The 17,390-nt window shown below is 36.3% G+C and overlaps 1 protein-coding gene across 1 annotated transcript; it reads left to right on the top strand.

Annotated features, from left to right (window-relative positions):
* Positions 1-390: 390 nt before the first annotated feature.
* On the top strand, positions 391-16,794 carry LOC134804078 (probable cytochrome P450 305a1). Its single transcript, XM_063776985.1, has 8 exons — positions 391-629; positions 12,874-13,128; positions 13,393-13,611; positions 13,706-13,887; positions 14,150-14,246; positions 14,570-14,747; positions 14,967-15,226; positions 16,579-16,794. Exons 1-8 carry the CDS (start codon positions 539-541, stop codon positions 16,755-16,757), a joined length of 1,461 nt encoding a protein of 486 aa, XP_063633055.1. The 5' UTR covers positions 391-538; the 3' UTR covers positions 16,758-16,794.
* Positions 16,795-17,390: the final 596 nt, after the last annotated feature.

Genomic DNA, 17,390 nt, shown 5'->3' with positions numbered 1-17,390 from the left:
CGCACTGGGTTCCGTTAACATTTACACGTTTCGTTGCAATTAAAAACGCGAGAAGATGCCACTCGCACTTGGCCGGCTTTTTATTCCATTCGAGATCTTCGAATGGAATAAAAAGCTCTTGTCACTTCGAAGTCTTCGAACTGAAACCGATTCACAGCAGCGCCATCTATCGGGCTTCACAGCTTACGCCCTTAACCTCATCGAGCTCATCTAATTTACGCAAGTTATCCGATGCACGTTTGTTGTGATGCCGTTTTGTTAAATGTCTACGATACTTCCCTTTGTAATATTAAGAACCGTATTGGTAAGGATCTAAAGAGTTCTTTCCCAATACAAAGCGTCGGACAAAAAATTGTAATGAATATAAAAAGCTAACAATAACGCTCTATCCAAACGTCATCGCGTCTTGTGGCAAGGGAACGTGGGATAGAAGAGTGCAGTCGATCTCCGGTCGCGACGCGGACGCGTTCTCTCACCGCACACATCAATCAATCACTGGAAAGCCGCACGCGCACCGCCCGACGCGCGCTCTTACAAAATGATTACAGCACTACTTTTTGCTATTTTAGTGACATTTCTGACAGGATACATACTTCAAACAATTACTAAACCTAAGAAATATCCACCAGGTACGTATGTTAAGTTAAAAATGAGTAACTACATTCAAAATTTTCATTATTTCACAACAAAATCGATTCTCAATTATTTTCTATTTAGACTGGTTACGTAACGATTACTAATACTGTATTTATGTTTATTTACTGTTGGTCATATAGTCTTGTCATTGTTTAAAACATAATATTTGTTAGCAAAGGAAATACTTTTTAGAATCATAACCTAAAAGCGCTCTACGCGATGGTAACAGTGGCTATTTTAGTGTTCATATGTTCAATTGATCAATTAACATGTATTGGCATTCGGATGTAGGTGCTAGCCAAATAAATATGATTTAACACCGCTGAGGGGCAAAAAATATCTTACGTATTAAATGTCTTTATCGCAGAGTTAGGCCGGTTTTAAAATAAAATTCAAAATTTGGTTTACGTTCCTTTCAAAAAATGTTAAAGAATTAATTAAAATATTTTTTTTTTATGTAATTTATAAATTTGGTCAAACGAGTTTTATTGTAGCTGTTCATATCATATCATATCATGATAGAGTTATAAAATTCTGCAACGATTTTATTATAGGGTAGCATAGCAGCTAGGGTTGCCAACCGTACTATATTATATAGTATTGTATTATATTTTGGCTCTCTGTACTATATACTTTTGGAAAAATATATAGTACGCTAAAATAGCATATTTCCGATTAAACGTATATTACACTCATGTTAACATAGCACACGCAGTGAAGTGTTAGGTATTTTAAACGTCAATCTTCTATGAAATTATGACGTATAAATAACAATTACACTGCGGGTGCTATCAAAATCGTCGCAGACTTTTCTTGGTCTAACCCTGTCAGCCATATATGCAATTAAAGTTTTTTTTTCATTTCCATGTGGATGATGTGGATTTAAAGACCGTTAACGCTTTTTTACATATTAAATAGTACTTAATCTAGGAATAAGAGACTAGATATATTTATAGTAAATATTTTTCCTAGGTAGTTTGCAATGTTCATGGGATTTAATTTAAAAAAAGATAGTTGCGTCAACCATATTTAACAACAGATATTATATAAGCCGCCACCGGAGGCAAGACTACAACTCTTGTGCAAACTTACATAGTATTGTAAGGGCACACCTCGGACACTGGCGATCAAATGTATGAAACAAACGCGTTCCTACGCACACAGTCTAAGCTTGTGCAGGTAAACGCGTACCATGCTTGTGTGAGTGAGATAAGACGTGCTAGGGTTTCCGCCATTTTGTTGTCAAGTTCGATGACCTCAATGACTCAAAACTCATTGCGCGAATTAGGAAGAAATAAGAATCGTATTATGCTGTAAGGTGGGTATCTAATCTCGATTTATACAATAGTTTCCTATTTTGAATCAGTATAAACGAAGTAACAACATTTTGTAAGGAAATTCAGGCCACCAAAATATTACGTAAGTTGAAAACATGATTTTTTGTTCATATAGATATTGTGTTGTTTTCAGTGTGTTCTGGTAGGTTTTGTAAATATTTGTTTAATATTTGAATATTTTACGTGGCCTCCGCTCTGCGCACCGCGTCGTCGCCTCCTTGCCAGCCGGTAACTGTGAGGTAACCGAGAGCGGGTGGGCGGCACTTTTAACGGGAGGCAGGGAGTGTCCATACTGTACGTTAGTACTATTTATTATACTGTGGTAAGGGGCTCGAGCTCTGGGATCTGGGAGACATTTTTTATTAAGACTCGGAACACAAATAACGAGACTCGGACGAGTACTGACTCGACTTCTTTAAAATTTATTAACAATGGTGTTACCATATGGGACTGAATAGGGATGATGACACATGTTGAATTTTATAACAAAACCTAGTAAAATAGATAGCAAATGAGCAATTTATCACAATAAAGTGGATATTAAAATAATATATGGAAATAAGACAAAAGACCTGAAAGTTCTAAAATTTAAGTTTTTGTTTTAACTTCCAAGAAGGAAATAAGTAAGGATACCATTCGATTCCTTAAATTTTATCCAAAAAAAGATTGTATTTCAACTATGTCCATAAACGCAATATTTCACTGACAAAAACGCAATTATCTCAAGATGGACTCTCAGCGACCTTGCGTAGAGATGGGTAGTGAGTAATTACTCACGGGTAAATACCGAATAAATACTCAGTGTTTACTCAATATACCCGTATTTACAGTGTGTTTGACAAGAGCGTGACCAGTGTTTATGTATATTTTAAGGATGTGGCACAGAAAAAAAAGTACTGGCTGAATAGAATGTTCTTTTGTCTAAAATGCTTCGTAAAAAATAATATAAACTTTTGACAGTTTCCCACCTAAAGTTCCATAAAAAAAAGGATGCCGCATACGATTCACGTTATGAGGCAGTGTTCCTCTGTACGTACCCGAAAGGGCCCAAAAACTCACGAAAACCTGCTGATTTTATATAAATAAATCGAAAGCGTTTGTAATTAAGTGGATGAATCATTATATGGAGAATAAAAATGTTTACGACTTACCAGAACGCGGGAAAACAAAAATCACCTCCTACACAGATGATAAACGGCTCTTGCAGATGTTTTCAAAAAATCCACTTCTATCATTGCGTTCTGGCGGTTCTGGGCAAGTAAAATTGGAGAAAAAAGGTTTGCAGCTATCTTTAGATACAATCAAAAGGCGTTTGAATGAAAATGGTTTAAAATATCGCAGTACGGTGAAGAAGCTTCTACCTTACTGAAAAAGATATGAAAAAAAAGCTACCGTGGGCGAAAGAAAACTTTAGTTTTAACAGAGATTGCAATCATATTTTTTTCCAGATGAAGTTTCTTTTTGGGCAGGTAATTACTTGACTTAGGCTTGTTCTACGAGAAATAATAGAGTGCTCGTGCGAACCGTATATTACCCAGTAGAGGAACATGTTTGAGGATGCTTCTCGAAGCAGGGTTTCGGCCATTTGCACTTGTGCACCGATACACTGGACGCCCATAAAATGGTAAAAATTTATGAAAAGGCATTGTCGCCTTCTGTTATCAAAAGTTCCCAAAGGATAAGGCTTCTTGGATCCCGCAAGAGAATAATGACCCTAAATGCCGAAGTCAGCACTGTACTGCATGAAAAACTGAAAATGGCGTCGATGTTTTGGATTGGCCCTCACAATCACCCGACGCCAACCCAGTTCAAAATGTTTGGGCGTGGATGGAGCTGAAATTACGAGGAAAGTACACTCTTAGTATTATTGACCTAACTGGAGAACTGAAGTCTGTGCGTACGTCTTTACCTTGCATTTTAGCTGAAAATTTGGTCGAAATTATGCCCCAAAGATACCAAGGTATTATTCATAATTCAGGAGACTGGACCTCTTATTAAAAATAAAGCATGAATATGTAATTACAATACTCTCATATGACAGTATTTGACATGATACCTCTTTACTTTTTTTCAAAGTTTTACCGGTCACGCTCTTATCGTACATAGTGTACTTGTTTATACCCAAATTGGTGGGTATAAACTATTTAGAGTGCTGAAAGGGGCATATAAATTTGAAATATAGGTGTATTTTGTAAGCCGCTACTGGATTAAGTACTCAAAATTGTAAGAAATGTATTTTTAAGAGAGGCATCCCATACATGTAACTAATTGACACAAAAAAAATTCGCATTAACCACCAACGTGTTGCACATCATTAAATGGGTCTTCAAAAATAACTGGAATGTTTCTAAGAACGTTTTTGGATAAATTGAATATTTTTGGGAAAAAACCGTTTCGAAAGGCCAAAATAATGTTTATCTCTATAACTTTCGACCCAAAGTTCAGAAAAAATATGAAAACATATCGGGAGATTAGCCGTAGGTATAATAGAGTACAAAAAACAATAATTTTGAACATCATCTGTTGCGCCATTTTTGAGTTTTCTTAAAACCCTAATAAAAGGTCGTAAGTGCCGCGTAAACACGCACTTTTGCGCGACATGCAGTTATCTAGAACATCGATAGAATTTAAGTACCATGTTTTTAAAGTAAATACCTTCTTATTTAAAACATTCAAATTGTTAACTATGCATTATCACAATTTGCCTCTCACTAATAATTACCTTTTTTTTCCTAAGTTAAGCGTCCTATATGCTTTTTATTTTATAGATATTGTTAATACACGTTAGCACTCTTCAATAAAATACAATTTAGTTCTTAAATATCACTTTTTGAATATTTTATAAGAAATCGTACGGGTATTTATCGGGTGCTTTGAGTAAATACTGAGTATTTACTCACCCCTACCCATCTCTACCTTGACGTCACGGTCACTTATCGTTTTGTTAGGGGCGTTTCGCGAGTGAAGTACGGTTGTCAGACTTTCGTATTGCTTTGTTGCAATGGGTCCCATATAGACATTTGATACTAAAAACAATCCTGATCGATTGATATCGTAAATGAAAATTTGTCATCTAGCCTATTTATTACAGAACTTCTAATCAAGCAAGTCTGTCGAACTAGCGACCGTCTAGTGGCTCTCTCATTACGGGGATTGTGTTTTCTAATAAACCAATTCATTGCTATAGGTATATGTAAAAGTGGGTGTAGGCGCTAATGGGTTAAGGCAGTGGTTCTCAAAGCTGACTGGGCTCCGTCCGTCCAACCTAACAAAAAATGCCAAATTCGGGACTCACCATTTTCTAGAATGCTCAAATTCAGTCAGTAGCTCTTGTCGCGGGTTGTGACCCCGATCGGTCGGAATGTCGTCTTTGTTTCAGGGCCCACTCAAATTCGAGTGACAGCGACCCACCAATGGGTGAAATGGGTCGCGACCCATGGTTTGGGAAATGCTGGGTTAAGGGTATATTTTTGAAAAACTTACGAGTATGAAGTTATGAGAATGACATGAGAATCGTGTTATCAATGAAATAAATCCTATTCATCTGCTTAACTGGAGACTTAGCTTTAAAATCAAGACTAAAAAACGTAGGGACATCTTTTTAACTAGTCTCTATTGTTTACCAAAAAGTTTTAAGCCATAATATATTGTTTGCCTACATTTTCGTTAGTCCTAATTTATTTGGTTCAGAAACGCGTCACTTTTCAGGATTGCCATAAAACAAACCTAACCTAACCTATCTAAAAAATCGGGCAAGTGCGAGTCGGACTCGCGCACGAAGGGTTCCGTACCATATAAAAAAAAAACAAAAAAAAACGAAAAAAAAAAACGGTCACCCATCCAAGTACTGACCACTCCCGACGTTGCTTAACTTTGGTCAAAAATCACGTTTGTTGTATGGGAGCCCCATTTAAATCTTTATTTTATTCTGTTTTTAGTATTTGTTGTTATAGCGGCAACAGAAATACATCATCTGTGAAAATTTCAACTGTCTAGCTATCACGGTTCGTGAGATACAGCCTGGTGACAGACAGACGGACGGACGGACGGACAGCGAAGTCTTAGTAATAGGGTCCCGTTTTACCCTTTGGGTACGGAACCCTAATAGGTTAACCTTACGAAAATAAGTTAACGGTTTCAGTTTTATGACTAACGATAATATGACAAACAATACATTATGACATTTATGACTTAAAACTTTATGGGAAACAAAGGGACCCCTTTAATCTAAGATAATCAATCTGTGGCAGAATTGTTCCAATAAGGTACGCCTACTAGGTATATACAAGGTGTCCCAAGAAGTAGTGATATACTGAAGCTGGGAGGTAGAGGACCTAGAGGGCTAACTGAATCACCCCCATGTATGTTCCGCGATTTTTCGTATTTTCGGAGTTATGATTTTCTTTTTTAATTTTTCACCTATCGCCGAGTACGATGAGATGTTTATTTATGGTGACGTGAATTATTGCGGTAGATGCTTGATTTTTTTTGTGTGCTAAGCTGATAGATAGGCCAATTCAGTATGGTAACATTTACTATCGTTAGATCTTTGAATGGAATTAAAAAAAAAATTTATGCCAAGAAAGATAAAATTACCCAGTATGTTCACAACTTCAATGGCCTTTACAAAAATAAAATCACATAAAAAAATTACAGTTTGGCTTTTAAAAACTTGCTCTATCTATCAGGTAGCTACCCTGAAAATTTCATTTTATTATTCATAAGGCTTCAATCAAAAAATTTAAATCTAAATGTGGTAAGTGCAAAATTTTAATTTACATGATGATTAATGCAAACAAAGTAAAACCAATTACAAGGTGTTTAATTACAAGAAATTTTCAAAATGGCCCCCCTGTTGCTCAATGCAAGTGCGACATCGCCGGAAAAAATTGTCTTTTAAACGTCTGAATGCAATTCTATTATTTTTAATGGTTTCTTCTACTACTCTCAATTTTCGGGTTAACTCGTCCAAATTGCGGCGTTCTCTCGAGTAGACGAGGTCTTTGTAGTATCCCCAAACAAAAAATTCAATGGGGTTTAGGTCGGGGGACCGTGGAGGCCAGGCTATAAGGCAGGCGTCACCGCGGCCGCAACGACGAATCCATCTTTCAGGGTATCTTTGATTTAAATAGTTTCTCACTTCCAAGGCAAAATGGCATGGTGCACCATCACACTGCAGTACTATGCTTCTGCGTGTCTCCAAGTCCACATCTTCTAACAGCGGGGGCAGATCGACGCGTAAAAATTTTAAAAAGTGATTGCCGCCCAAGCGGTCTGGCAGTTGAAAGGGCCCGATTAGCTGACCGTTAAGTATGCCAGACCAAAGGTTAACACTAAAGTGTTCTTGAGTGCCCATGAGTGAGAATTGTGCATATTAAAAATCCCATTTCGTCTAAAGTGGGATTCATCCGCCCACAAGATTTGGTTAAAAAAAATTTCGTTTTCAGCTTGTCTCCTCAGCATTTCCTGACAGAATTCAATTCGCCGATTGTAATCTTCCGGTTTCAACTGTTGCACTTTTCTACTGTGAAACGGATGATATCCTACGCTCTATAGTGTACGGTGTACCTGAGATTTAGAAAGTCCGGTACGACGTTCCATAACTCTCACACTGGTCGACGGGTCTCTTTCAACTTCTTCAACAACTGCATCTACTACATCAGGATCCGGCATAGTGGCCATACGGCCTGATCTGGTACCCGGTATGTGACCTTCCAAATACGCATTATGTACTCTTAAAATCATGCGATAGTCAGGAAACGTTTCAGGTTGAGGCCCGCCTCTTCGTTCCACATGTTCCCAGTACAGCCTTGAAGCTTCCGCCGCATTCCCCCTAGCATAACCGTAATAGTAATGCATTTCTGCGTAGTCACGTGAAGTAAACATGATTACACGCAAACTCAAGTCTAGTTAAATAATGCCAAGTCATCGATTCCAGGTAATAACACTAATCCAAATCGTAATGCAAGTCAAAGTCCATATGAATAGCCAAAATGATTAGGGAAACGAACAATTAGCAGTATTAAAACACAATTTTTAAATTATTGAAAAATAACAACGATGTATTTAATTACACAAACGGGTCTACCGCGATATAATTTCATTGTTTTTACCTTTAATTCCGACGTTTCAGCTGAGTTGCACCAGCTGTGGTCACGGAAAGACTGACGTCCCAACAAATGTCAACGGAGATATTAATAAAACACCACTAAACTACCCGAAATTAGTTTATAAAAATGTTCGGGGTAGACAAAGAAATTGCAGCTACCCGTTAAAGATAACAACGATGACCAAACAACGTGAAAATTTTCTCATGCGTCAACCGTCTTTTGTTTTTTGTTCTTTTTCTATTGATGGCCAGTGCGTGATTTAGAACGAAATTTATTTAGAAAGGTTTTGCTTTGCATGCATTAATCATCATGTAAATTAAAATTTTGCACTTAGGGTAAACCCTCCAGTGAATGAACACCCCCCAGTGAATGACCAAAATCACGTTTTTTGTCTAAAATAAGAAATACAGCAACTTCCACCACTTTTCGTATTTTTTTTTTCTTATTAACAACTCTATTTTCTATGCAATGGCAACCCGTGATAAATTTATTTTCGACCAGTTTGAATGTGACTGGCATTTGAAGTTTACAGGTTTCTGGTTTTGAAGTTTTGTAAGGAAAAATTAGATCCCAGGTAAGTACAGTGTACGTTTGGAGCAACATATGAAGTGCTTATTTAATGTTTACCTGTACAAAGTTGAGTTATTTGGTTTGATTAAGAGTTAAACCTTCTATAAATGTACACTTTGTCGGCGTATTATGCTATTAAGTCTTTATTTTTTATAGTTCCATTACAGGCTTATCAAATGTTCTGAAACCAGTAAATGAACGGTGTGTTCATTTACTGGTGTAGTCTAGATTTACATTTTTTTCAAAATTTATATGTAAACGAAATGGTATTGAGCTTGTTTTTTTGTGATTCTGCATAGAAAACGATTCCGATTCATTCAGCCAGTATTGGAATAAACCAAATTTCTATAGTCCATTTACTAGATTTTTCATGCCTATGTATGAACAATACAAAATTTGGCTTGTTCCTTTACTAGATTTTTACTAATTCTATGTATGAACAATATAACCACGAATAATGCAATGACAAGTTTATTATTTTAAGCATTACTTGCTGAGCCTGACCTATTTTCATCAAAATATGCACGTTATTTCTTGTTTTAAAAATTGATTCTCTTTTTCTTATTAATATGTAACGGGTTGCTGTGTTATTGGTGAATAACCATCATTTTATTGAATTTAAATCAATATGAAGGGATAAAAAGATATGAACGCTTTAGCTATACCTACTAAAATAGAGCTACAAACGGTTTTTATGTTAAAAATGTTTTTTAATTCAGATTAAAAAGATGTAAATAATGTTCATTCACTGGGTTTTGCGGTGTTCATTCACTAGTTTTTATGTTCATTCATTAGGTTTTTGGGTACTTTTTGATAAATTCTGATATAACTCAAAAACTATGAAAATAATAAAAAATCGCAGAAATTACTTTCTTGTTTATTAAATGAGGATTGATAAAATTGCAGTTAATTATTCCAATTATTAATGAATGCTGAGAAATGATTTTTCAAACTTGGATATTTGCTTAAGTGTTCATTCACTGGAGGTCTTACCCTACCACATTTAGATTTAAATTTTTTGATTGAAGCCTTATGAATAATAAAATGAAATTTTCAGGGTAGCTACCTGATAGATAGAGCAAGTTTTTAAAAGCCAAACGGTATTTTTTTATTATGTGATTTTATTTTTTTAAGGGCCCTTGAAGTTGTGAACATACTGGGTAATTTTATCTTTCTTGGCATTTTTTTTTTTTAAATTCCATTCTAAGATCTAACTATAGTAAATGTTACCATACTGAATTGGCCTATCTATCAGCTTAGCTCACAAAAAAAATCAAGCATCTACCGGAATAATTCACGTCACCATAAATAAAAATCTCATCGTACTCGGCGATAGGTGAAAAATTAAAAAAAAATCATAACTCCGAAAATACGAAAAATCGCGGAACATACATGGGGGTGATTCAGATAGCCCTCTAGGTCCTCTACCTCCCAGCTTCAGTATATCACTACTTCTTGGGACACCTTGTATATGGTAATAAATGATGTAACAAGCTTTAAGAATATTAAAAGTGTGAGATATCTACGCTTTCAGACATTTGTATTGTAATGTAACGTTTAACTATTAGTTTCAATGATCCGGAATATGTAGTAGTTATTTACGACAATTGACACCAATTGTCGTTACACACAACACAATGCTCATGAGCTCATGTCCTTTAGTTAAATTCAGTCTGCTAAAAAAAAAATAGCCATGTTTCCTTGGAGTCCCGTTTAGTCTATGGTAATATATGTTATAGACCTGCAACAAATTTTAATGATTTGACTATCATAGGCGGAGGTAATAGCTAGTTTGCATCCACACTTTATACACAGTGTCCAATGAGTTCGAATACACATCTATTTGTATTGGCTCCGGATGAGATAGGTACGTTTCGCGGGCCAATAAAGTATTTTGCCTATATATTAAATAGGTACCTAATAGGTAGGTATATGAAACCAATGTTCTGCCCAAAAATTTACTGCTGATCTGAAAATTTCTAGGGGTTCGGTACACAACACAACATTTTAAGAGTGGACCTTGGATGGCATGCCTAAAATTTACATATGTCTTTGCTACAATAACGTAAACTTTATGGTATTACTGAAGCGACCAAGAAAGAGAGGGTAGAAAGATCATCATAATAGTTTCCTGGCACGCAGGGGAATACATTTGTTTTTTTAAGAGAAACCCTTTGCGATAGTGATAGAACAGCCTTATAATGCTCAGAATGAACAAAATATTCCTACATTCTAGTAAACCCTGTATAAACGGTTCACTCCGAGTTGGATGTATTGGAATGAATATTACATATTAGTTTCCAACAAGGAGTTCCGTAACACACAGCAAACGTCGCTATTCAAAATTGACGTCAGTTGGGATTTTTTGCCAATAATGCCGGGGCCACACTAACGGGAAACGCCGTTGATATCGCGATAATTGACACTTATCATACGGCCACACTGGGATTATCGCAATAATTAACGGCGTTTCCCGTAAGTGTGGCCCTGGCATATAGGAATGACCATCCATTCTGCAAACTAGAATGTATTGGTTGATTTGTTATGGTCAAACATGCTTTTTAAATTAGATGATTTTAAAATTGCCAATATTTTAAAATGGCACGTATTTAACCGGTCAACTAATTAATCGAATTTGGGTAGTTTAAAAAAATAGAAATGGGTACTAAAATTAATAGTTTGGCAACAAAAACGGAGCCTTAAAATATATCAATATGAACTGTATTTTAATGCCGTTACAGCTTTTGATTATTTTTAGGCAGGTACCAAGTATTTATTTGGCAACTGAATTATTATATTGGAGACCATTTATGAAGCACATTTTAAAAAGAAAACGGCTATCTATTAATTCAAAAATGAAGTTCTATTAAAATATTTTGTTTGGTCATTACACGGTCAACCTAACACGCTCCTCTTCGCTTTGCTCGTCGTCGCACCTATCTGTTGACTCTAGCAGAACACAGTGGTAACTATTGAAATTAGTAATTAAACATATAAAGATCTAATGGTACATGATTAGAAATTCCGACTATAAGTATACTGACCATTACGTATTGGTAAATTAATTTGAGGTGTTTTGTGTAAAAAGTGACCAATATTCATTAAATTTAACTGCTTTCGTGTTAAAATACTACCTAGCTGAAACGACATGCTCAGTTATGACTATAGTTGATTACTTAGGTGTGAACAACTAGATGACAACTAAATTTTATGATCGCTTTACAATATTAGTTGCCAATTTATTATTTTAGTCGCCAACCTATCACTTTAAGTTCCCTATATTTTTTTTGGGTGGCTTGATTTTGCTGCCAGTTTTTTTTAATAATATGATGCTTAGTTATATTTGAGGCTAATATATTTTTTTGGCGCTAAAATATGAATGCACAGTCAAATTATATTATTATATTCCCAATGAAAGTTCCTGTTTAATATTTTAGTTGCCCGGTTAAAATAATAAGCCTTTTAAAATGTGCACCATATTTTGGATGAAATTGCGATAATAGGTACGGTGCCGGTGACTCTTTCGAAAAATTTTTTTTTTTTTTACATTAACTATTCGTACATTTATTGTATCGAGAACGTAATTCGGTATGCTAACTTATTTATTAGACACGGACACAATGTATTATATCCATAAAAAAAGTACACGAAACGACAATAAAAAATAATTATTTACGTACGTAGGTTTATTACATTCACGTGTACTATATTTATCTTATCACGACATTAAATGTAATTACAATTATGCTTGACGTATTGGCTTAATTCACTAATGGGACCTTCGTTTGTTGTGTTTAAAATGGTACCTAACATTACATTTTTTAACACTTAACAGCAAAATTAAATTTTAGTCGCAGGAAAATAAGTTTCAACATCTTAACTGCTGCTTATAACTGTTTTTAGGGTTCCTAAAACAGTAAGTAGGTACCTACCTCAAAAGTAAAAAATGGAACCCTTATAGGATCAATTGTTGTCCGTCCGTCCGTCTGTCTGTCAAGACACTATCTCGGGAACGCGTGGAGGTATCGAATTGAAACCATATACATATATAATCAGGTCTACGGTCCCTGGAAGATCAAAAAAAAAAAGAAACTTCTAAGTTAACGTAAAAAAAAGATACGGCCGTTTATGCCGCAGAAATATATATTTGGACGCTCTCTAGGGAATCAAAATTTATAGGGTACTTCCCTTTGACCTAGAACTGAAATTTATATTTTCAGGTCCAAAATGGCTGCCGTTTGTTGGATGCAGCAACATAGTACAAAAAATGAGCAAACTACATGGTTCGCAGTGGAAAGCGCTCTCACAAATAGCCAAAGAATATTCTACCCAGGTGCTTGGTCTGAAGCTAGGAAGTGAATTAGTTGTAGTCGTGTATGGAGACCGAAATATACGTCAAGTACTTTTGGAACCGGAATTTGAAGGCAGACCAAACAGTTTTTTCATCAAATTACGATGTTTCGGAAAGAGGATGGGTACGTTGAACTTTGTTCATATTAAATATGTAAGTATTTGCCTAAATTAAACACTTGCTGCATTGCACTGCGGGACAGCAATTGTTTGACATGGATGGCATGTATGCGATGTGGTTGCCTTAACGTGCTACGATTGACATGCTGAAACTTTTTTGTTATTACAAAATCAAAACTATATTGTACTATACCGCTTTTCCTCTGTTGAATATTGTAATGTTCATGTTAAGGCGTAGTTGCTTATCAAAAATGTTCTATGTTTTTTAGGAATAACATCAGCAGATGGCCCATTATGGCGAGAACACAGAAAATTTGCAGTCAAACATCTCAAAAATGTTGGGTTCGGCAAGGCATCCATGGAACAAGAGATACAGCAAGAAATGGCTAGATTAGTTGATTACATACGAAATAATAATTCTAAACCAATAAGTCCAAAGATTATTCTTGCTACAGCCGTTATGAATGTTCTGTGGAAATATGTGGCAGGTAAAATAAGGCCTTCTGTTTTGTACCTATTGATAACCTCCTTCTTTTTTCGAAGTTTGATAAAAATCCAACAAAAATATATACCTGTTTTCAGGAGAATCCATTGAAGAAGATCGTCTTAAGTTGCTATTAGAACTGCTGAGTGCCCGATCTAAGGCTTTCTCAATGGCAGGAGGGTGGCTCAATCAGTTCCCTTGGTGCAGATTTTTCTTCCCTGAAGCAAGTGGATATTCGCTTATAAATAAAATTAATTTACAAATTTCCGCTATTATTGAGGTAAGTTATTTTACCAAAAAAATTGTTTTCTTTCTATTATAGGGAACAACTCACACTTAATATAAGTACCTACCTAATAAAGTTACTGAAGATGAATGCATTTGTTATGATTATGAACTAAAGTTTCGTTCGTAAATTTTGGCGAGTCATCGCCAACTTTTTGTAGGTCATTTTATCATCATTATTATACCATCTATTAAATACAATGTGTAAATAGGTATGTTTTTAATAAACCTTACTTAATAAATATGTCTTGTTCCAGGAAGCAATACAAAAACATAAAAATAATGCAGCTAGTGGTGATGATTTTATTTATTCGTTCCTAAATCAAATGAAGGTGAAAAAAGGCACTTTTACGGGTAAAAATTTTTTTTGGGCTCTATATAGTTGAATCTTTTAAATAATAGTAGGTACATTATTGCAGAGGCCGGGAAATGGCAATTTGTGGATGAGTGATGAGTATCGATTTTGTCGAACGATGCGATGCATTGAGAACCTCCTCCTTTTAGCAATTGGTTAACGATCAATTGGTTTACAAATAATTGTTTCTTTTAGGGCGTCCGTAGGGACTCATAAGTACCTATCTGTCAGTGTCTCATTTTGAAATAGCGATCGAATCGTGAACGGTTAGACGATTACCTATACGATTTCAATTCAATTTGTTTTTTTTTTTTAATTTCAGAACTACAGTTAAAAGTGGTATGCTTAGATATGTTCGTTGCCGGGTCACAAACTACAAGTAACCTGCTGGAATTCATTTTTCTTATGGTTCTAAGGAATCAGCATATACAGGAAAAAATTTATTATGAAATAGAACGTGTCATAGGAAATAACGTGCCCAGTTGGACTGATAGTCACAAGTAAGTCCTTTGTTTTTAACATCATTCTATCTGCACTTCTGCCAGTGATTCAGAACGGTCATAATGGTGGTCATATTTATTACTTGAGTCGCTTAACTTCAAACTCGGGTAAATCCATCTTAATATCTGTCAGATTGTGAGATTTTGGTATTAAGAAAAGGTAATATACGTAATAGGGTATGATCAGAGGGTAATCTAATGATGTTTAAATATTTTCAGGCTGGTTTACACATCGGCTTTTCTGCTGGAAGTTCAAAGGTGTTACGCAATAGTGCCTCTGCTGGGCCCTAGAAGAGTTCTAAGTGACAGCATTGTAGATGGCTATACGATACCGAAGGACACCACTGTATTGATATCAGTCGGCGACCTTTATTTGGATCCGGACATTTTCGTAGACCCTCATGAATTTAAGCCTGAGAGATTTATCGATGAGCACGGCGCGTTGAAAAATGCAGAGCACGTCTACACCTTCGGCTTAGGTAGGTCACGTTATGATCTAATTCTGCGGTCGGCAACCTGCGGCCCGCGAGCCGCATGCGGCTCGCGAAACTGTCACTTGCGGCCCGAGAGGCGCCTTGGCTATTTTGTATGTAATAGTGACAAACGACAATGTCTCATAAAGTCATAAATATTAACAAAGTACGGCCCGCGTCACCTCCGTTAACTACTATTGGCCCTTGGCTGCTAAAAGGTTGCCGACCGCTGATCTAATTCATGGTTCCTTTCGTTGTGACTGAAATGTTATCGCTTAGAAGGTATCCGCAATTAAAAGAAAATCATAATCCGTAACTGTGCGTATCACATTTTTTTCTTAAGAGTTATCTAACATACACAATAGTTCTCGGTAAATTAAAACATTTTTAGCAGACACCTGATCAATTCTAATAAGATTAAAGTTTCGCCTTAGAGTGGGAAGGTCAAACGGAATCGCTTTGATAAAAACCGATATACAAAAATTCGTTTCAATTCAACAATCATCACATTATCGTCAATTATGTATTTAAATATTTATTTGAAGAGGAACATTTACGATATATATTGATATCCTGAAGATGAACATTAACAACGTTTCCCATAAGACCATGTTAAATTCCTAACCCTTGAAACATAATATGAACCCTTATCGTTGTCGTCACGTCGTCTGTCATTGGTTTAATTTTATGAATTCATTTCCATGTAATACATGGCATGTATAGTCCGGGTTTTCTATGAGGAAATAAGCCATTCTGTTATCTATTGATGAACAAGTGGAATCAAACGCCTGTGGTTTTTTGCTAGCAATTTCTATGAAGCCGGTCGGTGGGTCGGTGGTGGTGAAATTTGTCGGCTTTAATATATTATATTGAGAACTACTTATTTTAATGTCTCATCATTGTCATCAACTGGCTTCCTAGTTACAAGATTTGGCATATGCACTAGTTTTTATAACAAGACAAGTTTGCAACGATTTTGATAGCACACGCAGTACAAGTGTTATTTAGTTATACGTCATAATTTCATAGAAGTTTGTCGTTTACCTAATATAAAACTTGCACTGCGTATGCTATCAAAATCGTTGCAGACTTGTTTGGTCTAAGTCTACCAACTGGCTTTCCAACGCAGACGTTAAGAAGTGTTCCCTTAATCAAAACATACAGGGGAAACTAGCATTGAAGTTGATGACAAATGTTTAATTTTAATGAATGAATGAAAAAAGAGTAATTTTTTATTTTGGAAAATAATATCCAAATATTAGTGGTAAGTATTAAAAAGTACCACTTTGAAAATACATACTGATGTTTCTCAAAATAGGTCGACGACGCAGTGAGTAAAATAATGCTTTAACTTACAGGTCGAAGGAGGTGCCCCGGCGACGCTTTAGCTCGATCGTTCGTCTTCTTAACATTCGTGGGGATTTTGCAGAAGTTTAAGATCCAGTGCGTCAACGGTGTACTTCCCAGCGACGAGCCAGTTATAGGCCTAATAGCTGCCCCGCGACCGTATTCCGCGATGTTTGTGGCACGGCAATGAAATGTCAAAGTTAAGAAATAAAATTAACTATATATGATATGATATGATATGATATTTATTTATTTCATAATATTACATTGCATTACTAACATTATTATTATATTATTATCTCCGTTACAAACTCTCGGGTTTTTAAGCCCGGTCATTTATAAGGCGTGCGTGGGGATATAGATCCAACACGTAGAGGCCGTTTGGAGAGCTTTGATGTCATGTAGAACGCCTGCTGGAACCCATTCACGGGTACATAAATAGATACCCGTAAACCGGTCCTGGTCTATGGTTTAAATTTGGGTGGAAAATAAGTCTGGGCTATTGCTAAGAGTTCCGGACACCTGCCATAACTTTGTGTTATACAGTGTTATCGAGGCAGGCGGTGACTCGCCACTCGTTAGATGGGCACCTGATGCGCCATCGTAAAGACGGCCAGGCGCAACACCGGCGTGAGCGGCTCAGGGATGTCGAGATGTGGTGCTGCGCTTTCTCCGAAGTTACTCGCGGCGTTATGCCCTTTAACACTTCCACCCCTGGAGCATATAGCTCTAGCGACTACTCTCTGGACGGCCAATGAAGGCAAGCCAGAGCTGAGAGTCCTGCGGGTCCCCTTGGGGTCCACTCCGACCGACGAAGACACGC

Source organism: Cydia splendana, chromosome Z (assembly GCF_910591565.1).
Source record: "Cydia splendana chromosome Z, ilCydSple1.2, whole genome shotgun sequence".
NCBI classification, from domain to species: domain Eukaryota; kingdom Metazoa; phylum Arthropoda; class Insecta; order Lepidoptera; family Tortricidae; genus Cydia; species Cydia splendana.
The sequence above is the reverse complement of the archived record's forward strand: the minus strand, read 5'-3'. Positions and strand labels throughout refer to the sequence as shown.

Bases quoted from the DNA above. Each gene is read 5' to 3' on its own strand.
- LOC134804078 (XM_063776985.1), top strand. From the start codon at position 539: ATGATTACAGCACTACTTTTTGCTATTTTAGTGACATTTCTGACAGGA. The intron at 13,888-14,149 runs GTAAGTTATTTT...GTCTTGTTCCAG, and splicing joins AAATTTCCGCTATTATTGAG to GAAGCAATACAAAAACATAA. The intron at 15,227-16,578 runs GTAGGTCACGTT...TTTAACTTACAG, and splicing joins CGTCTACACCTTCGGCTTAG to GTCGAAGGAGGTGCCCCGGC.